This window comes from Balaenoptera acutorostrata, chromosome 1 (genome assembly GCF_949987535.1).
Source record: "Balaenoptera acutorostrata chromosome 1, mBalAcu1.1, whole genome shotgun sequence".
Taxonomy (NCBI): Eukaryota; Metazoa; Chordata; class Mammalia; order Artiodactyla; family Balaenopteridae; genus Balaenoptera; species Balaenoptera acutorostrata.
In genome coordinates, this window is record NC_080064.1 from 110006408 (window position 1) to 110031658 (window position 25251).

General features: G+C 43.7%; 1 protein-coding gene across 3 annotated transcripts; it reads left to right on the forward strand.

The window, feature by feature from the left end:
- The first annotated feature begins 197 nt into the window (after positions 1-197).
- Positions 198-25229, forward strand: PRUNE1 (prune exopolyphosphatase 1). Of its 3 annotated transcripts, XM_007178017.3 has the most exons (9): positions 198-323; positions 819-1736; positions 8218-8310; positions 9167-9369; positions 11019-11203; positions 11946-12104; positions 13505-13599; positions 15901-16059; positions 23356-25229. In XM_007178017.3, exons 2-9 carry the CDS (start codon positions 1698-1700, stop codon positions 23782-23784), a joined length of 1362 nt encoding a protein of 453 aa, XP_007178079.1. In that variant the 5' UTR covers positions 198-323; positions 819-1697; the 3' UTR covers positions 23785-25229. The 3 variants fall into 3 exon arrangements, with proteins under 3 accessions (XP_007178079.1, XP_007178080.1, XP_028021213.1); XM_007178018.3 differs by lacking the exon at positions 15901-16059; XM_028165412.2 differs by lacking the exons at positions 198-323; positions 819-1736; positions 8218-8310; positions 11019-11203; positions 11946-12104 and having other exon boundaries at positions 9294-9369.
- Positions 25230-25251: the final 22 nt, after the last annotated feature.

Below are 25251 nucleotides of genomic sequence, written 5' to 3' on the forward strand. Positions count from 1 at the left end.
GGGGTTTCTGAGTCGCCGAGTCTAGGGCGTGCGCTCCAGGCCCTGTCTACAAGCTGGTTTTCAAAGGAAGTTTGTGGGTTTTCTTTTTTCTTCTTTCTCTCTCTCTCTTTTTTCCCATCAGGACAAAGAAAAATCAGTCAAGGACAAGCTCCCCAAAGGAGGAGGAGCCTGCGCAGCACTGGAGGATTTCCATTAGGGCTTTCTGACCTGGTCAGCAGCTTGGTGATCAGCAGTGAGGGAGAGAAACAAGGAGAGAAAAACAACAGACCCTTTCTCTTCCCTCCGCCTGCCGCTGGAAGGGACTGAGCACTTGTGCCTCTCTGGTGAGAATAGGGAAGAGCAAGGGCCCTTGCAGAGTGGGGAGGAGCAGGGCTGGACAGCAGCAGCTTGTTGGATCTCCCCGGGCATGGCAGTCCTTTGCCCTGGATCCACAGAAGCAGGGCCAAAGAGCGTGATATTTCCATATTTATTAAATAAAGTGAAAAAATCCCGATCCCTTCCAAGTCCTTACTGTATCATTTTTTTAGTCTAGAAATGAAACCGGTTGGGCTGTGCCTGGGTAATGCAGAAGGTGTGGAAGAAGCCCCAGGCTCTGGGAAGAGTGCAGCAGGGAGAAAACTAGCTGAGCAAGCAGGAGATCCAATACCCCTGTGCTCTAGTCCTTGTTCCCACCACGGGCCTCAGCTTCTCATCTGTCACCTCCTCTCAATTCCTAGCTTGGGGAGCAGGAAAAGCTGGTGTGAGGCTGGTGGTAGGAAATAAAGGGATGGATTAATAAATGGGGGAACATTTGATGATGAGAATACCTTTATTTGCAGTACTCTGCACTACCCTGGGGCTGGAAGGTGGCAGTTAAAGGAGGCTGGAACCCTACTCTACATTCCGAAGGGCCCTCCAAGCTCTACGTACAGGGCTGCCGCAGGATGAAACTTCAAGCAACTCCGAAGGCTGAAAGAGCAGTTGAAACAATGAGGGAGGCAGGGAGCAAAGAACCCAGGTTACAACAGTCCAGGAAAAGAATGAGACATTTGCCGACGCTGTAGAAAAAAACAGGCTACAGAAAAGAAGCAGCAGGAGTTGGCGAGATACTGTAGGTATTAAGTAAAGAAGAGAGGTCAAAGACTATTCTAATGTTTTTATAACATGGATAATCACGCAGTTGGTGGCAATGGGTCAGTTTGGTAAGGAAGAGAATTCGAGAGAGAGATGGAGTGCTGTTTTTGCCCGGTGTAATTTAAGATGTCAACCAGATGGGCGGTGTAATATACGGAAAGATGCTATACTTAGCCTGACTCAAGAGGGAAAGTTCAGATGCCACAAAGATAGGTTATGTGACACATACACACTTGTGATCTCAGAAAATTCTCCTTCCCTCAATTCTTGGGGCCATTTCGGCGCTTCGAGACTACATTTCCCAGGACGCCCTTCACCACGCCCCATTTCGCGCCTCCGGCCCCACTTCGCTCCTCCCGTGAGTCCCTGGGCGCAGAACTCGGCCTCCGCCGCTGGGGGCGGGGCGACGTCGGACTCCCGGGGCCCTTGCTTACGCACTTCCTCCCGGGGTCCGGGCCGAGTCGCGCTGTGGCAGGTTCGAGTCCCACCTCCCGACTCGCCTCAAGCCCCTGAACGTGGGGCGGGGCTCATTCGCCAGTTAACCTCTCCGCGGCGAGGGGCGGTGGCACACCTTGGGCTTCACCATGGAGGACTATCTGCAGGGTTGTCGAGCTGCTCTGCAGGTAACGGACCCCTGTCTGTGATCGTAAGGAACGGATCCTGGGGTCCCCGAAGGACGAAGATGTGGGACCCGGGGAGCCCCGAGGGTCTATGTGGAGGGAACGCGGAATTGTGGGGTGGGGGCTTGGGATCTGATCAGGCTTGGGGCCTGAGGAGTGAGGAACGAGAACCTAGCCCTTGAGAGTGGGAATGCTGCTCAGTCACCCCACTTCTGAGCTGGGGGCTCCTGCCTTTGGGGTCTGCCCGAGAGCGGGGAGGCGGAACTGTGGGTCTGGGTCCTGCCTCTGAGCCGCTGCTCGCTGCCGCTGGGTCAGTTCCGTCAAAAGGATCGGAGCTGTGCCTGCGCGAGGTGTATTTGTTCCTTTCTCCCCGCCCCTCTTTCAGTTCTCCGCTCACGAGGCCTCCCTGGCCCACTGGTGAACCCCGGGGGTACGAGGGAAGCTGTGCCCACGGCTTTGTTGCCTCTGAACGGCGGTTTCTGTCTGGTGGGCCTAACTCATTCTGAATTAAAAGTGGTCGTGGTGTTTTGCTTTAAATCTGTTTTTAAGGTAAACACACACAATACAGCAGGCATGTCTGTTGACGACAACTTGCATTCCTTTGCCTCCAGTTTTCTTCTTTGGCCTTAACACACACAAATTACATAAAAATCCATGGCCTGGACTGGATAAGCACAAAGTGTGTTTGGAATCAAAACTATAAGCATGACTCCTGAATGCTTTGTGGCTTATTTTTGGTACTCTCTGAGCCAGTTGGAATCTCCCAGCCTTGCTGACTGGTCATGCAGCCTTAAGCCGCTATCCGCAGTTAGCAGCAAAAAGCTGGCCAGAGAGAGGCTCCAGGAGGTCACCTGGCCCCCACTACTTCAAGTAACACTGCCGCTGGAGAAACCTAGACAGATGGTTGACTTTGTTTCCTTTTTAAATATCTTAAACTCTACAAACTCCCCTGGGCGATAAGATTCTGGTCTTTAACAAATCCTAAAAGTCACCGAATTCCTCCTGCAGACTCAGCTGCTGTCATAAATGAATGTCCTCACCTGAAGAATAGGAGTGAAGTTCAATTTTAACACCAATTACACCAAAATTTTCCTTGTGAAATACAAATTTGGGGAAAGTTGTTTTAATGCATAAGGCAATTTGGGACCAATTCATTTTGGTTACCTCTGATTTCCACCACAGGGAACTCATTGGAGGACTAATATAGCATCTTTGTGGCACCATTCCAAGGGCCAAGAAGTTGGATTTTGTTTCCCCCAATAACCCAAATGACCAGTCTGTTTTCCACCATTTGGTAAAGAGTCCTTGAACCTGAAACCTCACCAGATAGCATTTCATTGCATGCATCTAGACTACAGCATCTACCCTCCAGAAGTGCCCCAGGTTAAGAGTATATCTTCCTCAGGAATATGAAGCTGAAAAATACTGGATTTTTTCAGTATTACTGATATCCTGACCTTTCTCTGTCTGCATTCATCCCCCAAGGAGCAAGATCTAGATCTTCCTTTTTCCAAACTTGTGAACTTGTGAACTTTTGAAGGTGAGGTCATATCTTAGCGCTCTTACCACACAACCTGGCCGGGGCCAGGAGAAATGAGAAAATTAGACTCTAGCAATGTTAGTGGGTGAACTGGTGGCAGGACATACAGGTGGACACCAACAATTTAAATTGCTTTTAATTATAGAAGTAGTAAATGTACATAGGGAAAAATGTTAATACAAAAAGGATATGAAATTAGAAAAAGAAAAAGATCCTTTTTCTTCTCCCTATCCAATTCCCCAGAGGCCACACTGTTGTTTCTTGTGTAAAGAAAGACATGATTTAGACAGAGACACTATTAAGTTTGAGTGTTGCTATTAAACCACATATAAGTTTTAGGAAATTGTGAATGCTTGCCTTTTACACAAGACAGAAACAGCTGATAAACCGGCCACCTCTCCTGCTGATACCATATTTTCAGCTTTTGATACCAGAGAAATTTTCTACAGTCTCTGCCACAATGATAGTAGGTTGTTCCATTTACAAGAAATCCTGTTTAACTTAATGTCCTATTCATGGTGAGTCATCTTTCACTTTTAGTAGGGAAAAAACAATCTTCGCTCAGGGTGGGGCTGCATTCAAGTTTAGGTGTTCATCCAGAAGCTTTGCATAATCTGTGTTGTCTGCACTTCTCAGGAATGAGGCAGGAATCAGGAGTGGCTGACTATCCTTAGAAATTTGCAGTCCTTGCATCAGTATCAGTCAGTCCCATTTTCCCTGCTGGGAAGGCTTCTCTATCTCTGGCTCCTTGTCTCCTTTTTTTATTTCTCCCTCATTAACTAATTTGTAGAGTAGGCATCAGACCATATGCAGCCTTGGAAGGGAAGTGGTTGGCTTTGCCAGCCCTGAAACCCATCCCCTCTCCCCCCGTGTTGAGGCCACAAAGAACATCAGGATACAGTCATTTCAGCTAGTGGGTTTTTCTTTGTTTTTTGGGTTGTTTTGTTTTGTTTTGGCTGCGTTGGGTTTTTGTTGCTGCGCGCGGGCTTTCTCTAGTTGTGAGTGGGAGCTACTCCTCGTTGTGCTGTGCGGGCTTCTCATTGCAGTGGCTTCTCTTGTTGCGGAGCACGGGCTCTAGGCTTGCAGGCTTCAGTAGTTGTGGCACGCAAGCTCAGTAGTGGTGGCTCGCGGGCTCTAGACCGCAGCCTCAGTAGTTGTGGCGCATGGGCTTAGTTGCTCCATGGCATGTGGGAGCTTCCTGGACCAGGGCTCGAACCCGTGTCCCCTGCACTGGCAGGCGGCTTCTTAACCACTGCTCCACCAGGGAAGCCCCAGGTTTTTTAAAAGAAGAAAAAAAGTTTATATCTACTGGTGGCTGTCAGATTGTATTTCTTCCATTGGCAGCTCAGGTTTCCTTATGCTCTAAGTATAGCTATATTTGCCCTGAACTCTTCCTCTGATGGTCAGAAAACTGAAGCTTGTGCTTTCAGCTAGTGGGGGATGGGGTGGGGGTTAAGAGTTAACACATGTTTTTCCTAAACGAAGAGGAGAATGGTACCTTGTAAGTTAGGCATCCATATACCCGACTTGCCCAGGACAGTCAGTTTATTGAGACATAATCATTAAATGCACCCCTTTTCATTCTCAAAAGTGTACTGGTTTGAACAACAAAGTATATAGTCACCTAACTTGTATGCTACGTTAAGGATTTGTGATACATGCCCATGAAAAGATAGCGAGCTCCTTAAGGTAATAGTTAAGTTCTGTATGAGAATCCCAAGTGCCAGAAGCTGGAAGTGCAGGGGAAGAGACTGCTGTGGCCCGGGTGCAGGGAAGGCTTCGCAGAGAGAAGGGGCTTTCGGTCGGGCTTGACTGGACAGCAAGGGCTAGAGAAAGGAGAAGACGGAAGGGAGCTCATCTGTACTACTACAGAGTAGGCTCTTGTGTGCGATCTCATTTAATCCTCATAACAACTTCATGAAATTGGTTACAGTAGTATCCTTATTTTTATATGAGGAAAAAGAGGCTTAGAGAGGCCAAAGTCCCACAACATGAAGCAGAGCTGAGATTCAGCTCCAGTCTGTGGTCTTTTCAAGTGGCAGTTCTGCTGCTTTCAGACAGAGAAGAACAAATAGTGCAAAGGACAGAGCTGGGAATGTGCACGTCATGTATTGTGGGTGGCAAATGGACCAGTCAGGGTGGGGTAGTGGTGGGTGCTGACAGGGGAAAGGAATGCCACCACCTCCCTTGGTTGTTCCTGTTCCAAGATTTGCTGAAAGTCCCAGAGTATTCCTTTCGTGTTAGTTCCTTTTGGTCGTTCTCTGAGCTTGACTGAGCACAAGGGATTAGTTATTCACCTTCCTCTGGGGGTCATTTCTCCTCCCCTCAGAGCCGTGAAGTTGCATTTGGTCCCTACTTTCTGCTTTTCTGCTTTATCTTCTCTTGGTGCTGGGGATCTGACTGATCCTGATTCGGCTGCCACTTGGAATGAAACAGCACTAACATGAGTTTTGGAAAGATTCTCCGAGGGCCTCTTCAAGCCCAGCAATAGGCCTCTCTCCCTGCTCTGCCTTTTCTCTGTTCCTCCTCCCTTTATTCTCCAGAGTCAGGGCCATATGGCCTCTCATGTTTGTATAGTTCCCTCTCTAGAGAACATGGTGCCCTCCCTTACTGCTTCAGTGATCAAGTTATCTCAGCAGCCACTTATCTCAAGTGCTTTGTTGCCACTTTGGTCCACAGCCATCTGGGCAGTTCTTGGTATCCAGGAAACAGAGGGGCCTCCTCTGGTATCAGGAGGACGAATTGCAAGTCAGAGGAGTTAATATAGGCCTTGGGTCTTGGGTACAGAATTCTCATATTGTGTTGGCAAAGAGTTTAATATTGAAAAGAATCTTCCCACTCCCATGCTGTTCAGTATGAATGGGTCTTGGCTGCCACCCTCTTGAAATAGGCTTAGAGAAATGGGCACAGGGGAGAACCTAAGGGCAGACTTTCCCCAGAGGCCCTTTGCCCAAAACCTTGACAGATAACCTCTGCCTTTTGTCCTTCTCTCTAGGGATGGGAGTAGGAGATGGAGAAGAGGGTGGTTTAAAAATAAAAACCTTTCTAGTTACGAGATAGGACAATTTATACCACCAGAAGTCTTCTAAAATTGTCCCTTTCTGGCTTTGGCTTTCTGGGCAAGTGAGGGGAGTAGGTAACAGCCAATACAAGGAAGATGATTCTAGGTTCTCCTAGATTCTCTTTTTTCCTAAAGTTACATTACTTGATAAACTGTTCCTTGTTATGTTTTACTCCTCTGAACACCTTTCCCACTTTTCTAAACTCTTCTATCTAGCAAATCTTCCCTGATTGAAGAAGCCAGAGTGGATTTTCACCTTTCTGTAACCCAGTAGTTCTCAACTGGGGGTGACTTTGCGCCGCAGGGAATATTTGGCAAAGTCTGGAGACATTTTTGATTGTCATGACTGGAGGTGCTGCTAGCATCTAGTGGGTGGAGTTTGGGGGATGCTGCCACACACCCTGCAATGCACAGGACAGCAGCCCCGTGCTGAAATCAAGAAACTAGTGTGTCACTTTTGTCTCTCTTATTCCTTCCTCTCTTTCAGGAGTAGGCTGAGATAGAAATTCAGAAGTAAACTGGTAAGATAGAATCCTTGTGCCTAAGCTGAGCCATGGACTGTATAGTCTCATTCCACCTGGCCAAATGCTTCTACTGGGGATGAAATAATAATTCTTACAGTGCCTACCCCTTGGGTTGTTTTGAGGATTAAATGATTAGCTAATGCATGTAAAAATATTAGAACAGTACATGGGGGACTTCCCTGGCGGTGCAGTGGTTAAGAATCCGCCTGCCAATGCAGGGGACACGGGTTCAATTCCTGGTCCGGGAAGACCCCACATGCCGCGGAGCAACAAAGCCCTTGCGCCACAACTACTGAGCCTGGGCTCTAGAGCCCGCGCGCCACAACTACTGAGCCTGCGCTCTGGAGCCCGCGCGCCACAACTACTGAGCCCGTGCGCCTAGAGCCCGTGCTCCACGACTAGAGAAGCCACCACAATGAGAAGCCCAAGCACCGCAATGAAGAGTAGCCCCTGCTTGCCGCACCTAGAGGAAGCCCTCACACAGCAACAGAGACCCAACGCAGCCGAAAAAAAATTTTTTAATACATGGCACACTCAATAGATATTTCAAAACAAAACCCCTCTCTTTGCTATTGTGGGCACCTTTAGGTTTTAATGAATTTTATTTAAAATTCTGGTAGGGAGATGCAAGGGAACAAGATTAATAATAACGACAGATATGCCTCCCTCCTCAGAGTTCTTATCAGCAGAAACTTTCCAAAGCTTTAAAAATAAAAGTTCCAGCAGCAGCAGCAACTGTTCTTGCTTTAATCTGAACCTGCTGCAGAAAGTGTCTGTTTCTTGGGTGTGAGAGTGTTGTTTATATCTGGTTATGGTTGAAGCTCCTCTGGGTAGGGGGAGTTTTCATGGACTAGATATCTAAATAATGGACTAGATCTTATTTTTACCTTTATTTTCAAAGTCTGTTCACCTATTCTCATGATTTAGAAGTACAAGGATTCTTTTCCCTATTTTAAAAATGGGGGAAAAGTACAAACCAGGGTTGATATGGTTTGAATACATCAGCTACCCCAGATGCTTTACTTTTGACTTCTCCCCAAGTGCCCAAAGAAGCATAAGAATCAGAGAATGATTTACTGCTGTTCTTCTGAAAGTTAACATTCAAGGAGACAGTGTAGTAGAGAGGAAGGAGCACTTTTCCACTAACTAGATATGCGTGGAATGCTTAAAGCTTAGCTAAAACACTTATGCCCTCTTAGCTAATATCCTTATCCATGAAATGAGGACCCATAAGACTATATGACCTACCTCCTCTGTGGAGATCAGTGAGAGGATGTGTGTGCAGCCCTACATGAGTATAAGGTAACAGGAAATGGATAGAGATGCTTCTGTTAATTTCCCACTGCCCTGCCTCTCTAGGAGTCCCGACCCATACATGTTGTGCTGGGAAATGAAGCCTGTGACTTGGACTCCATGGTGTCAGCTCTCGCCCTGGCTTTTTATCTGGCAAAGGTGAGTACCTAGGAACAGAGTGCCTTAAAATGAAAAGATTTGGATTCAAGACCCAGCTCTGCTACTTAACAGCATTTAGCCTTGGGTAAGTCAGATCCCTTAACTTTGCTGAGTCTCCTGTCACCACCTATAAAATCTGAAATGGTAATATTTTGCAGTGTTGCTGTGAGGATCAAATGAACAAATGTATTTTGAAGAATTTGTAAACTATAAAACAATATTCAGGGGCTTCCCTGGTGGCGCAGTGGTTGAGAATCTGCCTGCCAATGCAGGGGACACGGGTTCGAGCCCTGGTCTGGGAAGATCCCACATGCCGCGGAGCGACTAGGCCCGTGAGCCACAATTACTGAGCCTGCGCGTCTGGAGCCTGTGCTCCGCAACAAGAGAGGCCGCGATAGTGAGAGGCCCGCGCACCGCGATGAAGAGTGGCCCCCAATTGCCGCAACTGGAGAAAGCCCTCGCACAGAAACGAAGACCCAACACAGCCAAAATAAATAAATAAGTAAATAAATTAAAAAAAAATATATTCAAACAGTTAATTATTGAATTCCTTATGGGTATCAGTGGTCTGTGTATGTTCCTCATGCCCATGTCAGCTCTGGAGGACTGATACTGCCTTCTCTCCAGCATCTAGAAGTAGGTCTTTTCCATGAGTTGTCTTGTTGACCTTCATGCTATTGCTAAGAAGGAGAGAGGGCAAGAGTCATCCTTTTATTTTGATAAGACTGGGTAACTGCGGCTTTGAGGAAGGCAGTAACTTACCCAAGATCATGTCTCCCTTGGTCCCAATAGTCTTGTGACTTTTCCTGTCCTATTACATAACATAGCCATACCTTCTTTTCACTTTCCTCTCTAGACAACTGAGGCTGAAGAAGTCTTTGTGCCAGTTTTAAATATAAAACGTTCTGAGCTACCTCTACGAGGTGACAATGTCTTCTTCCTTCAGAAGACTCACATTCCAGAGTCCCTCTTGATTTTCCGGGATGAGATTGACCTCCATGCATTGCAGCAGGCTGGCCAGCTCACCCTCATCCTTGTTGACCATCATGTCTTACCCAAGTAAGTGGAAGAAAGTTAAGCTGATACTTACCATGTGCCCTGGGCTGTGATGAGTGAGGTTTTTAAAGGGTAGAAGAAAGAATGTTTTCTCACAGGATCTCACAGGCTAAGCATTGTTGATGGGTGATATCAGATATAGAAAGACAATACAAAATATTGTCAGTTCTCTAGTTATACAAGTAATAAAAAGAAATAGAAACATGGAGAGTTCAAACTAAAGGATAACTCAGAAATATTGTAAATCTACCTTTGGTATCATTGTTTTAAGATTTCATGGCAGATTTATTACAATAGAAACCTTTGAATAATGGTTACAACTGCATTTTTAACTTTTAAAAAGTTAGCAATATCATTTCCTCCATAAAGCAATATCTCTTTAATGCTATTTAACAAACGTACACATCTATGATAATCCCATCCCTAATTTAGGACTGGAAAAAAACTGCCAACAAAGCAATACAAGTACAAGACCTTCCCAAGTGTGTCTGGCTCCTGCTAATAGTAATATGAATATTTTTTCTTAAGCACACTGGTTATAGCAGGACATTGACAGAGGACATCCTAAGGGTACTAACCCATCTATCCACTCGCTCATTAATAAATTTCTATTTAGAGGACGAAGGTGAGGTAGAATCTCTGTTCTCAAGAAGCTGTCAGTCAGAGGAGGGAACTAGGTAAACAGGTCATTGTAATGGGTGTTAGAGGTAAGTGGTGACCGTCACTCTAGGGGACAGTAGTTACATGCAGGATGGAGTGGTTAAATATGCGAGAGGAGAGTAGAGGGGAGTGTCAGGAAAGGTTTCCTAATGGAGTTGATCCTTGATCTCAGTCTTGAAAGACTAGGTATTTGCTTGGTGAATGAGGAGTTGAGGTAGTTAAGAAAAGCAAAACGCAGGCAGGTATGAAATAGCATGGTGAGTTGGGAGAACTGAGATTTGTTTTGCATAACTGGAACATAAAATATGAGGGAGGAGTAGGACATACAAAAGATAAGACTAGAGAAGTAGGCAGGGGCCAGATCATGGAGATCTTGTAGGCCTTGCCAAGGAGATTAGACTTTATTTTGAGCAGTGGGGAACTATTGTTAATTCTATTTATTCCAGATCCTAGCAGAACCAAATTTGCATTTTTCAAATGATCTTTCAGGTAGTCTTATGGAGGACAGTTTAGGAGGGCACTGGAAGAGGTGTTTGGTTAAGGAACTATTGGAGTAGTTCAGATGAGAGAGGTTGAGGGCCAAGAATAAGGCAGAAGCAGAGGGTTGGAAAGGAGGGAATGGATGGGAATTGAGCCAGAAGCCACAGGTGACCTGCGTGAAATTTGGATATTAAGTGAATTGAGGGAACAGGAGAGATTTAGATGTTGGGTGTCCAGGTGTCAACTGGAAAGACAACCCTAAAGGATATCAAATATGTGGGTGAGATACTGGTAGCAGATACTTCGTCAAATTCACCTATTCGATGTTTAAAGATGGCTTCAGTTATAATATTTAAGAGAAGAACTGAGAGCAGTGAGGCAGAGGTAGAAGTGATCAAAGGTCTAAGTGTCTGCCTAAGATGTCTGTTTTCTTCATGAGTGAGGTGCAGCTGGAGTGCCCTTACCTATCTTTCTTTCTCTTTTCCCCCACACCTCCCCCCTTTCCCACACAGAAGTGACGCAGCCTTAGAGGAGGCAGTAGCAGAGGTGCTAGACCATCGGCCCATCGATCAGAAACACTGCCCTCCCTGCCATGTTTCAGTTGAGCTGGTGGGGTCCTGCGCTACCCTGGTGGCCGAGAGAATCCTGCAGAGGGCACCAGAGATCTTGGACAGGCAAACTGCAGCCCTTCTTCATGGTGAGGGTGGCTTGGGGGTTGGGACCTGATTAGTTCCTTTATTCCCATGCCAGAGAAGGGAAAGTGGAGAAGTCTAGACTCTTCCAGCCTGACCACACCCTCTCAAAGCCATTTAGTAGATATGAGGGAGGGGATTCTTTCAGGGGGCAGTTAGGCATTAAAAAGGCTGTGGGATACTTTGTCCTTTGAAGGCCTGTGGAATACTTTGTTGGAGAAAGCAGAAAGGAAGCACAGAACAGCAGACCTAGAAGCTGCCTATTAGTAGCATTGTATAATGGAAAGAGGACTAGCCAAAGAAGCAGGAAATGAATTCTAATACCATTTCTGCCCAGGAAGTAGTTATATGACCTTGAGCAAATCTCTTAACCTTTTTTGTTCTTATTTTCTCCATTTGTAAAAAAAAAAAAGAAAGAGAAAGAGAGAGAGAATTGGATTAGACTATCTCTTCCAGCTGGAATTTGGCCTATGGAAGAGAGGTCATCTCTCTCTGACTAGGTTTCAAAATCTCCAAGAATTGAGATATTTACACTTCCTTTCTACCTTTTCCCCATTTCCCTGCCTACATTTTAGTTTGGATTTGGGCTGTCTTACTCAGGACATTGTCCCAGTTTGTTTTGTCTTCAGTGAGTTGCCATACAGTCTCCTTTGGTGTTGTGTCCATTTGATTTGAGGGTTATGTGTGTTCTAGTTGTCAGGCATGGAGGCCACAGGATTTGAGTTCTGCCATCCTCCTTCTCCACAGGAGCAATCATCCTGGACTGTGTGAACATGGACCTTAAAATTGGAAAGGCAACCCTAAAGGACAACCAGTATGTGGAGAAACTAGAGGCCCTCTTCCCAGATCTGCCCAACAGAAACGATATCTTTGATTCTCTGCAAAAAGCAAAGTTTGATGTATCAGGTATGAAGTGTTAAACTGGTGGACAAAAGCCTTGTTCATTATGTTCTTGTATACCATCAAAACAATTTCAGAGCGTTCATAATGATTTAAGCTTTATACCAGAAAGAAGCTAGGTAGTGTGTGAGTCTGATCATGAATTAATCAGTCATTTACTGGATTGTTCTATCCTGGCTATTGGGTGGATGAGAAGGAATATATTAAGAGTCTCAGAGGTTTCCAGTCTAATTAGAGAATATAGACATATAAATAAAGTATGCTGAGGGAATACAGTCGTCCCTTGGTATCTGCAGAGAATTGGTTCCAGGATCCCCCACAGATACCAAAATCCTCGGATACTCAAGCCCCTTACGTAAAATGGCATAGTATAATGAATACAGTCGGCCCTCCTTATCCGTGAATGTGAAGCCTGTGGATACAGAGGGCCAACTCTACTGAATTATCAGAGTGAGATCTAGATAAATAGTTAGGGAAGCAGAAGAAACATTTAGGGTGAATATACAAAGGACGAAGGAAGAGAACAAAAAAACTTCCATGATTTGTTACCCAGCTACCGCCTGTTGACGTAAAAAAAAAAAAAAGAGAGGTCCCACTTGTACTTTTAGAAAAGTAAAGCAACACAGAATGGGGAAAATCAGGAATAAAAGCCTCTCTTCTTCCATTTACCCTTCTCCCCAGAGTCCCTTGCTCTAAAGGTACCTATTGTGACCCAGTAATCGAAAGTAATTTTTTTTTTTTTTTATATTTATTTTTGGCTGTGGTGGGTCTAAGTTTCTGTGCGAGGGCTTTCTCTAGTTGCGGCAAGTGGGGGCCACTCTTCATCGCGCTGCGCGGGCCTCTCACTATCGCGGCCTCTCTTGTTGCGGAGCACAGGCTCCAGACGCGCAGGCTCAGTAGTTGTGGCTCACGGGCCCAGTTGCTCCGCGGCATGTGGGATCTTCCCAGACCAGGGCTCGAACCCGTGTCCCCTGCATTGGCAGGCAGATTCTCAACCACTGCGCCACCAGGGAAGCCCTCGAAAGTAATTTTTTATTTAGAGTAAATTTCTATTGGGACTTCCCTGGTGGTTCAGTGGGTAAGACTCCACGCTCCCAATGCAGGAGGCCCGGGTTCGATCCCTGGTCGGGGAACTAGATCCCACATGCATGCCACAATGAAGATCCTGCATGCCACAACTAAGACCCGGTGCAGCCAAAATAAATAAATAAATATTATTTTAAATGAATAAATAAATTTCTATTATATAATTACATCCTGAGTTACTAGCCCTGTTCATTGCCCCAAAGAGAGGCTGTGATTTTCCTCTTCCTTGACCTGTCTTGGTGTCCTCACCTTCCTGGTCTTGGGACCCTGGGTTCTCTTGGTTCTTTTGTTTCACCCTTAGTCTCACATCCACTTTCTAGGACTGACCACAGAGCAGATGCTGAGAAAGGACCAGAAGACCATCTCCAGACAAGGCACTAAGGTGGCCATTAGTGCAATATATATGGATTTGGAGGTAAGAGCAAGATGTAGGTGTGGGTGGAGAGAGAAAACCTTTAGTTTTGTATGTAACCTTGCCCCTCACTTCTGGCTCACCTCCAAAATGTATCTTACCCCTCCTTTTCTCCATCTCTACTCCACAGTCCATCGTCTCTCACTGCACCACTGTAATGGTGCCCATGCTGGTTTCCCTGCCTCCACTTTTGACCCCTGCAAACTGTTCTCCCCACAGCAGCCAGAGTGCTCTCTTTAAGACATGTCAGATCCAGGGGAGTAACCTGGTGGTCTAGTGGTTAGGACTCAACGCTTTCACTGCTGTGGCCTGGGTTCAGTCCCTGGTCGGGGAACTGAGATAAAAAAAAAGATATGTCAGATCCTATTGGCCCCCTCCCTTTACTGCCTTTTCATTGCACTTCTAATAAAATCTAAAGGCCTTACAGTGGTTTATAGGGCCCTCCTTTATCAGGCCTTTGTCCTTTTCTCTGACTTCTTCTTCATTCCAGCCCCATTCCTACACTCACAGTACTGTAGCCACCCCAGTTTTCTTTCTGTTTTTCAGAACCATTAAGTTCACTCTTAGCTCTCAACTCAGAGCCTTTGCATTCCTTTTGCAGAGCTGGCTCCCTCTTTTCATTCAGGACTTAGCTCAGGTGTCTTCTCTTTTAAGAGGTTTTTCCTGACCACCCTAACTAAAGTAATATCCTCCGTGCTCAAAAATCTCTAAATACTACTTCTTTTTTTGTACATGCAGCTTGTGGGATCTTAGTTCCCTAACCAGGGATTGAACCTGGGCCCCCTGCAGTGGAAGTACTGAGTCCTAACCACCGGACTGCCAGGGAATTCCCATTTTGTTTTCTTCATAGCACTTAGCACACTGAAATAATCATGTTTCATGGTTTCCTTGTTTATTGTCTATATTCCTCTGCTAGTTTATCAGCTCCACCAGAGCAGAGACCCTATTTCTTTTGTTTCTGCTGTATCTCCAGTACCTTTGACAATGCCTGGCACATAGTGGATGCTCAGTGAATTTTGTCAAATGGGTGAGTGACTATAACCCTGATAGTGGTATTTTAATACCTGGTTCCATATCTTATTGGTTTAAATCATTCAACTGATCTGAACACGTACTCTCATAGACTGCACAGCTTTCTCCTAAATAACATGTAAAAATTTTTACTAAATAATTAACTGAAACAGAATAGCATGGCCTCTTCCCTTGCTACTTATAACCTAGTTTGGTAACCAAACATAAGAACACAAAAGGCTTGCCAAGTACCATAATCATAGTACAAGTTGACTCATTAGAAATGCTAAGGGTAAAGAAAAGCCCTGATCTAAAGCAGCTGGTAGTATTATTCATTGGAGGAAATACTGCGTGAGATTTTGGAGAAGAATATAGATAGATAGACAAAGAATGAAGAGCCAAGGATGCAGTTGTCATGTGTCTGTACTTATTTGTATGCGCCCTTGTTCTGTTTTAGAATAAAAATACCCTCAAGGTAAAGACCTTGCTTGATTGATTGCAAGAGCAGGATAGCCTTGGACATACCAGGCACATTGCGTACATTATCTTTTTTTTTTTTAATTTATTTATTTATGGCTGTGTTGGGTCTTCGTTTCTGCGCGAGGGCTTTCTCTAGTTGCGGCGAGCGGGGGCCACTCCTCATCTCGGTGCGCGGGCCTCTCACTATCGAGGCCTCTCTTGTTGCGGAGCACAGGCTCCAGACGCGCAGGCTCAGTAATTGTGGCTCACAGGCCCTCTCACTATCGCGGCCTCTCTTGTTGCGGAGCACAGGCTCCAGACGCGCAGGCCCAGTAATTGTGGCTCACGGGCACAGTTGCTCCGCGGCACGTGGGATCCTCCCAGACCAGGGCTCGAACCCGTGTGCCCTGCATTGGCAGGCAGATTCTCAACCACTGCACCACCAGGGAAGCCCCCATTATCATTTTTTAATTCTTAAAACAATCAAGTTTGGTAAATGATTTATCCTCATTTTACAGATGAGGAAACTTAAGTCCAGGGATCCTTGATCATATAGCTGATAGGTAACAGAGCTGATTTTCAAACCAATTCTGTCTGAACCCGAAGCCTCACTCTGTGAGGCTCATAGAATGGCCTCATAGAAAGGCTCATTCTCCTCATTCTATATATTGCCTTCTAGCACATAAATAGCACAGAGTAAACATTAGATATCTTTTTTATGGAGTACAAGTCCCAGGTTAACATGCAAAGAAACCCTTCATAAGCATCTTCTGTTGAGGGTGATAATGAGGATCCAGCGGCAGCCCTCATCCCTGTCCATTTCTTCTGTTTTAGGCCTTTCTGCAGAGGTCTGGCCTCATTGCAGATCTCCATGCCTTCTGCCAGGCTCACAGCTACGATGCCCTGGTCGCCATGACTATCTTTTTCAACACTTACAATGAGCCAGTGCGGCAGTTGGCAGTTTTCTGTCCCCACGCAGCACTCCGAGTGACGGTGAGTCCCTGTCCCTTCTCCAGCCTCAGGACCCTACAGAGTTCTGCCTATACGCACTGTCCTGTGCTGTAAAGACCTCTCCTTCGTTCTTGTATTTATCCAGAGGTCCTTGATCTGTTTCCAGAATCTCCACTACCCGCTTTTTTCCATTCGCTCTATGTGTGAATATCCTTAATCGTACTCTTGTTGAGAAAGGGAGATTCCAAAGAGAACTGGAGACACAATTCCTACTTAGAAGGAATTGAACTCAGGTTAAAAGGATGTGTTATAAATCTGGAGTTAAAACTTGATTCTTGGTTTAATCATTAATTCCTCACCCCTGAAAATCAATTCCTTTCTTTTTACCTTATTGCCTTGAAAATCGGAAACAGACGAGAAACCTTTTCTACTACTTAACCAGTTTGTGCTAACTCTGTAGAGAAGTGGTCTAGGAGCAGGTTTGTTTTTTTTTCCCTGATCTTCCATTTGGCCACCTTTCCCACCTCCTCCCCTTTCTTTTCCTCTGTTGGTTACTGATAAGCCCAGGGAAGAATTTAAAAGTGGACTTAAGGCAGTCCAGGGATTCTTCGGATTTCTTAGCAGTGAGGACTGCTGCAGACTGGTCTGAATACAGCTGGATAATCTTTTTTGTGCATAAAAGGTATGTCTGCCCCTTCCCACCTCTCTTTGCCTTTATCTTCTCCTCCAGGAAGCAAATGTAATTTCATTCAGTGGAAAGTAGTTTGGCATTGTGGAAAGAACTACAGCTTTTAAAGGCAGATAGAGGGCTTCCCTGGTGGCGCAGTGGTTAAGAATCTGCCTGCCAATGCGGGGGACACGGGTTCGAGCCCTGGTCTGGGAGGATCCCACATGCCGCGGAGCAGCTAAGCCCGTGAGCCACAACTACTGAGCCTGCGCGTCTGGAGCCTGTGCTCCGCAACAAGAGAGGCCGCGACAGAGAGAGGCCCGCGCACCGCGATGAAGAGTGGCCCCCGCTCGCCGCAACTGGGGAAAGCCCTCGCACAGAAACGAAGACCCAACACAGCCAAAAATGAATATAAATAAATAAATTAATAAAGGCAGATAGATAGGCTTTTCTGTCCCAGATTTGCCACTTACTTGCTCTTTGACCAAAGGCAAGTCAGTTGACTTCTGATTCTGTAAATGTCATATTACCACCTACTAATTAGTGTGATGTAATCATTAAACATAATATCATATGTAAGGTTCATTGCTGGGCACAATGTTCTCTTACTAATCATGTCATGAAGGAAAGGGTGCTTTGACTGTAAGAAGTACCTCTCCCCACCTTCCGAAATCTCCCCTCCTTCTCCCCACCATGGTCCCTCTGGAACTCTGTAGGTATCTGATAACTCTACCATTGCCCGGGCTGCCTCTGTGCTGGGAAATGGTAGTCCTCTTTTCACGGTCTGCCCTACCATTTCCTCTCATCCTCCTTTGTTAGGAATAGTATAATATAGTAATTTAGAACACCAGCTCTGATGACAGACCTGAGTTCAAATATCAGCTTTGTTTCATTCAAACTTGACCTTTGGCGACACATAATAATCAAACTGACAAGAATTAAAGACAAAGAAAAACTATTAAACACAACAAGGGAAAAACGACAAATAATATACAAGGGAACTCCCGTAAGCTTAACAGCTGATTTCTCAGCAGAAACTCCACAAGCAACAAGGCAGTGGCACGATGTATTTAAAATGATGAAAGGGAAGAACGTACAACCAAGATTACTCTATCCGGCAAGGATCTCATTCAGATTCGATGGAGAAATCAAAAGCTTTACAGACAAGCAAAAGCTAAGAGAATTCAGCACCACCAAACCAGCTCTACAACAAACGCTAAAGGAATTTCTCTAGGTGAGAAACACAAGAGAGGAAAAAGACCTACAGAAACAAACCCAAAACAATTAAGAAAATGGTAATAGGAACATACATATCAATAATTACCTTAAATGTGAATGGATTAAATGCTCCAACCAAAAGACACAGGCTCGCTGAATGGATACAAAAACAAGACCCATATATATGCTGTCTACAAGAGACCCATTTCAGACCTAGGGACACATACAGACTGAAAGTGAGGGGATGGAAAAAGATATTCCATGCAAATGGAAATCAAAAGAAAGCTGGAGTAGCAATACTCATATCAGATAAAATAGACTTTAAAATAAAGAATGTTACAAGAGACAAGGAAGAACACTACATAGTGATCAAGGGATCAATCTAAGAAGAAGATAAAACAATTATAGATATATATGCACCCAACATAGGAGCACCTAAATACATAAGGCAAATGCTAACAGCTCTAAAAGAGAAAATCGACAGTAACACAATAATAGTGGGCGACTTTAACACCTCCCTTACACCAATGGACAGATCATCCAGACAGAAAATTAATAAGGAAACACAGCTTTAAATGACACAATAGACCAGATAGATTTAATTGATATTTATAGGACATTCCATTCGAAAACAGCAGATTATACTTCCTTCTTAAGTGCACACAGAACATTCTCCAGGATAGATCACACCTTGAGTTACAAATCAAGCCTCGGTAAATTTAAGAAAATTGAAATCATATCAAGCATCTTTTCCGACCACAACAGTATGACATTAGAAATAAGTTACAGGGAAAAAAATGTAAAAAACACAAACACATGGAGGCTTAACAATACGTTACTAAATAACCAAGAGATCACTGAAGAAATCAAGGAGGAAATCAAAAAATACCTAGATACAAATGACAATGAAAACACGACGATCCAAAACCTGTGGGATGCAGCAAAAGCAGTTCTAAGAGGGAAGTTTATAGCAATACAATACTACCTCAAGAAACAAGAAAAATCTCAAGTAAACAATCTAACCTTACACCTAAAGGAGCTAGAGAAAGAAGAACAAGCAAAACCCAAAGTTAGTAGAAGGAAAGAAAAAGATCAGAGCAGAAATAAATGAAATAAAAACAAAGAAAACAATAGCAAAGATCAATAAAACTAAAAGCTGGTTCTTTGAGAAAATAAAATTGATAAACCTTTAGCCAGACTCATCAAGAAAAAGAGGAAGAGGACTCAAATCAATAAAATTAGAAATGAGGGACTTCCCTGGTGGAGCAGTGGTTAAGAATCCACCTGCCATAAATGCCCACCGACAGACGAATGGATAAAGAAGATGTGGCACATATATACAATGGAATATTACTCAGCCATAAAAAGGAACGAAATTGGGTCATTTGTAGAGACGTAGATGCATCTGGAGACTGTCATACAGAGTGAAGTAAGTCAGAAAGAGAAAAACAAATATCATGTATTAACGCATATATGTGGACTGTAGAAAATGGTACAGATGAACTGGTTTGCAGAGCAGAAATTGAGACACAGAGGTAGAGAAAAAACGTGTGGACACCATGGGGGGAAAGCGGCGGGGGGGTGGGGGTTGTGGTGTGATGAATTGGGAGATTGGGATTGACATGTATACATTGATGTGTATAAAATGGACGACTAATAAGAAAAAATAAATAAAAAATAAAAAAAGAATCCATCTGCCAGTGCAGGGTTTGATCCCTGCTCCAGGAAGATCCCACATACCACAGAGCAACTAAGCCCGTGCACCACAACTGCTGAGCCTGTGCTCTAGAGGCCACAAGCCACAATTACTGAACCCATGTGCCACAACTACTGAAGCCCACGCGCCTAGAGCCTGTGCTTTGCAACAAGAGAAGCCACCACAATGAGAAGCCCACGCACCACAACGAAGAGTAGCCCCCACTTGCTGCAACTAGAGAAAGCCCACATGCAGCAACGAAGATCCAACGCAGCCAAAAATAAATAAATTAAATAAATTTAAAAAAATAAAATTAGAAATGAAAAAGAGGTTACAGCGGACATCGCAGAAATACAAAGCATCATAAGAGACTACTACAGGCAACTCTGCGCCAATAAAATGGACAACCTGGAAGAAATGGACAAATTCTTAGAAAGATGTAGCCTTCCGAGACTGAACCAGGAAGAAATAGAAAATATGAACAGACCAATCAGAAGTAATGAAATTGAAACTGTGATTAAAAATCTTACAACAAACAAAAGTCCAGGACCAGATGGCTTCACAGGTGAATTCTATCAAACATTTAGAGAAGAACTAACACCCATCCTTCTCAAACTCTTCCCAAAAATTGCAGAGGAAGGAACACTCCCAAACTCATTCTATGAGGCCACCATCACCCTGATTCCAAAAGCAGACAAAGATGCTACAAAAAAAGAAAATTACACACCAATATCACTGATGAATATAGATGCAAAAATCCTCAACAAAATACTAGCAAACAGAATCCAACAACACATTAAAAAGCTCATACACCATGATCAAGTGGGATTTATCCCAGGGATGCAAGGATTCTTCAGTATACGCAAATCAATCAATGTGATATACCATATTAACAAATTGAAGAATAAAAACCATACGATCATCTCAGTAGATGCAGAAAAAGTTTTTGACAAAATTCAACACCGATTTATGATAAAAAACTCTCCAGAAAGTGGGCATAGAGGGAACCTACCTCAACATAATAAAGGCCATATATGACAAACCCACAGCAAACATCATTCTCAATGGTGAAAAACTGGAAGCATTTCCTCTAAGATCAGGAACAAGACAAGGACGTCCACTCTCGCCACTATTATTCAACATAGTTTTGGAAGCCCTAGCCATGGCAATCAGAGAAGAAAAAGAAATAAAAGGAATACAAATTGGAAAAGAAGAAGTAAACCTGTCACTGTTTGCAGACGACATGATAGTATACATAGAAAATCCTAAAGATGCCACCAGAAAACTACTAGAGCTAATCAATGAATTTGATAAAGTTGCAGGATACTAAATTAATGCACAGAAATCTCTTGCATTCCTATACATTAACAATGATAGATCAGAAAGAGAAATTAAGGAAACAGTCCCATTCACCATTGCAACAAAAAGAATAAAATACCTAGGAATAAACCTACCTGAGGAGGGAAAAGACCTGTACTCAGAAAACTATAAGACACAGATGAAAGAAATCAACAATGACACAAACAGATGGAGAGATATACGATGTTCTTGGATTGGAAGAATCAATATTGTGAAATTGACTATTCTACCCAAAGCAATATACAGATTCAATGCGATCCCTATCAAATTACCAATGGCATTTTTTACAGAACTAGAACAAAAAATCTTAAAATTTCTATGGAGACCCAAAAGACCCCAAATAGCCAAAGCGATCTTGAGGGAAAAAAGTGGAGCTGGAGGAATCAGACTCCCTGACTTCAGACTATACTACAAAGCTATAGTAATCAGGACAATATGGTACTGGCACAAAAACAAATATAGATCAATGGAACAGGATAGAAATCCCAGAGATAAACCTGAGCACCTACGGTCAACTAATCTATGACAAAGGGGGCACGGATATACAATGGAGAAAAGACAGTCTCTTTAATAAGTGGTGCTGGGAAAACTGGACAGCTACATGTAAAACAATGAAATTAGAACACATCCTAGCACCATACACAAAAATAAACTCCAAATGTATTAAAGACCTGAATGTAAGACCGGACACTATAAAACTCTTAGAGGGAAACATAGGAAAAACACTCTTTGACATAAATCACAGCAAGATCTTTTTCTGACCCACCTCCTAGAGTAATGGAAATAAAAACAAAAATAAACAAATAGGACCTAATGAAACTTAAAAGCTTTTGCACAGCAAAGGAAACTATAAACAAGATGAAAAGACAACCCTCAGAATGGGAGAAAATATTTGTAAACTAATCAACGGACAAAGGATTAATCTCCAAAATATATAAACAGCTCATGCAGCTCAATATTAAAAAAATAACCCAATCCAAAAATGGGCAGAAGACCTAAATAGACATTTCTTCAAAGAAGACATACAGATGGCCAAGAAGCACATGAAAACCTGCTCAACATCACTAATCGTTAGAGAAATGCAGATCAAAACTACAATGAGGTATTACCTCACACCGGTTAGAATGGGCATCATCAGAAAATCTACAAACAACAAATGCTGGAGAGGGTGTGGAGAAAAGGTAATCCTCCTACACTGTTGGTAGGAATGTAAATTGATACAGCCACTATGGAGAACAGTATGGAGGTTCCTTAAAAAACTAAACATAGAATTACCATATGACCCAGCAATTCCACTACTGAGCATATACCCAGAGAAAACCATAATTCAAAAAGACACATGCACCCCAGTGTTCATTGCAGCACTACTTACAATAGCCAGGTCATGGAAGCAACCTGTGTCCATCGACAGATGAATGGATACAGAAGATGTGATACATATATACAATGGAATATTACTCAGCCATAAAAAGGAACAAAACTGGGTCATTTGTAGAGACACGGATGGACCTAGAGACTGTCATACAGAGTGAAGTAAGTCAGAAAGAGAAAAACAAATACCGTATGTTAACACATATATGTGGAATCTAGAAAAATGGTACAGATGAACTGGTTTGCAAGGCAGAAATAGAGACACAGATGTAGAGAACAAACGTATGGACACCAAGGGGGGACAGCGGGGGCGAGGTGGTGGTGGGATGAATTGGGAGATTGGGATTGACATATATACACTAATATGTATAAAATAGATAATTAACAAGAACCTGCTGTATAAAAAAAAAATAAAATTCAAAAAAAAAAAAAACTTGACCTTCGGCAAGTTACCTAATCTAATCCTCAGTTTCCCTACCTGTAAATGAAGGTAATAGTAATACCAACCTGTAAGGTAGTTGTGAGGATTAAATGAGGAAATTAATATTTGAAAATGGCCAGACGTGGCATGATGCCTGGCATACTTCCCACCCCCACTTGATCTATTTATTCTTTCTGCCTGTATTGTTCTCCTGACCTCAGTATAGTAGATGCTTGTCCCATTTCAGCTAAGGATAGAGTTCAAGTTTTTGAGCACAGGAATACCCTTGGAAATAACAGTATCCTAGGAGCTGGGAGTCCCAGGTTCTGGTTCAGACTCTACCATCATCTACATTCAAGGCACTTAATCTCTCTGGGCTTTGGTCTACTTATTAATAAAATGAAATATATCATCTCAAATGTTTCTTCTGTTTCTAAAATACTATGTGTATTAGCTGATGTGCCTTTGTTGTAAGCAATAAAACAACCCTGAATGACTTAATTAAAAAAATATATTTTTTCTCCTCTATAAGAGAAGTCTCTTAGAAGTCTCAGCTTTTTGCTTCACCACCTTATGTACCACCTCCCCATCTTGTCTCCTTTTTAGGTCTGTGGAGTCCTGGAACGCTCCCACTCTCCGTCCCTGAAGCTGACCCCTGCCCCAAGCATCCACCCTAACCTCCAAGCCTATCTTCAAGGCAACACCCAGGTCTCTCGAAAGAAACTTCTGCCTCTGCTCCAGGAAGCCCTGTCAGCATATTTTGACTCCACGAACATCCCTTCAGGACAGCCTGAGACAGAGGGTGTGTCCAGGGAGCAGGTAGACAAGGAATTGGACAGGGCAGGTAACTCCCTGATTCCTGGACTGAGTCAAGATGAGGAGGAGCCTCCACTGCCCCCCACGCCCATGAACAGCCTGGTGGATGAGTGCCCTCTGGATCAGGGGCTGCCGAAATTCTCAGCCGAGGTCATCTTTGAGAAATGTAGTCAGATCTCGCTGTCAGAATCTACCACTGCCTCCCGGTCCAAGAAATGACTGTTGGGAGGGGAGGGGCAAGTGAGAGAGATTGCTAGAACCACCCTGAATGCATGTTTTGAGATGTTTCAGCAATTTTGTCTTCATTGTTCCAGGATCTGGTATGCTGTTATCATAAACCTAGGAGGAGAAAGAAGTAAAAGAAAGCTGAGCTGGCTTTCTACCTTTTCCCCACAGTCTCTACCAATCAAACAAATTTTATTATTTAATTTAACTCCTTAAATCTGCACTGACTCTCCTCTATTCCATTTGCCAGGGTCATGATGTAATAACATACACAGTTCCAGCAGAGTGGCACAGAAAGAATGTATACCCCAAAAGTGCCCTAAGTCAGGCTTTTTAACAGAACCAGTATTTCTTATGGAACCAAACATTCATTGTCTCCAGTGTTCATTTATTTTCTTATGAATTCAAGTATTTATTGAACACAATACCTACTTTTAGCTTCTTCCAGTTTTTAGCCTTTAGTTGATTTTCACCTCCATGACTCCTCTTTCTGCCCCCAGTTAGGTGATGGTGTCTGATTCCCAGTTTGCTAAATTTCTATTCTGAGCTTATTGTGACTGTTTCAGGATTGTTTGGGAGCAGATTGGAGGCTATTATCTTCTGTCCTGATCAGCTGGCCTGGCTCTCAGTTTCTTTGGATCCCTCTGTGTCGGAGCCACAGGGACCCTGAAGAGACCCAGAAGACCCCTTGTTCTTGAGAGTTCAGGAGACACCTGGGAAAGCCTTAAGACCTCATGGGCACTCTTCGCAAAAGACAGTAGAACTACAATGAGACCCCCGGCTCTGTCGATTTCTTATCCATCTAATTTTCTCCTTGAGCATAGTAGAAGGAAACATGGAGTTCATACCGAGTGCCATAAACTGTGTGTCTTTTGTCCAGACACTCACTCCTCTAGATCTCATTTCCCCGTCTGCAAAACTGATGTTCCCTGGTTTCTGTGATCTGCCTGTTGCCACACCGTCCTTTCTTGCCTCCGCTTCTCTGGTTTTTTGTTTGTTTGTTTGTTTCTGTTTCCCTGGGAATGCTCAGGGTCACTGAATTGTCTGTTTATTTGTGATTGTACCAAGGTACTCAGCCTCATGTAGCATGTACAGGGGTATGATTCATACCATAGTGACCCAGCAAAGAGCTCCCTCCCACTGACTTGTTCTGCATGTGTAGAGTCTCCCTTTTCTCTTCAGACCAACCTGTTCCCCCTTTTCCTACCCCACAGCTCTGTTCCCTGTAAGTTTTCAACAGTTTCGCTGAACAGTGGGGTATGTGATGGTTTTGGCATGATGTCTTAATATGAGGGAAACTGACTTCACTTTGAGGGGATGTTTGTAGCCATTGGAAGGTAAAATAGTGGCGTGATTACTGAACCAAAGGAATTTATGTTGTGTAACTTGGGTACTTTTATTTTGCATTTTGTTAAAGTATTAAATACTTTTTTCCTGTTTGGGGCCTTATTGTCTCTTTTT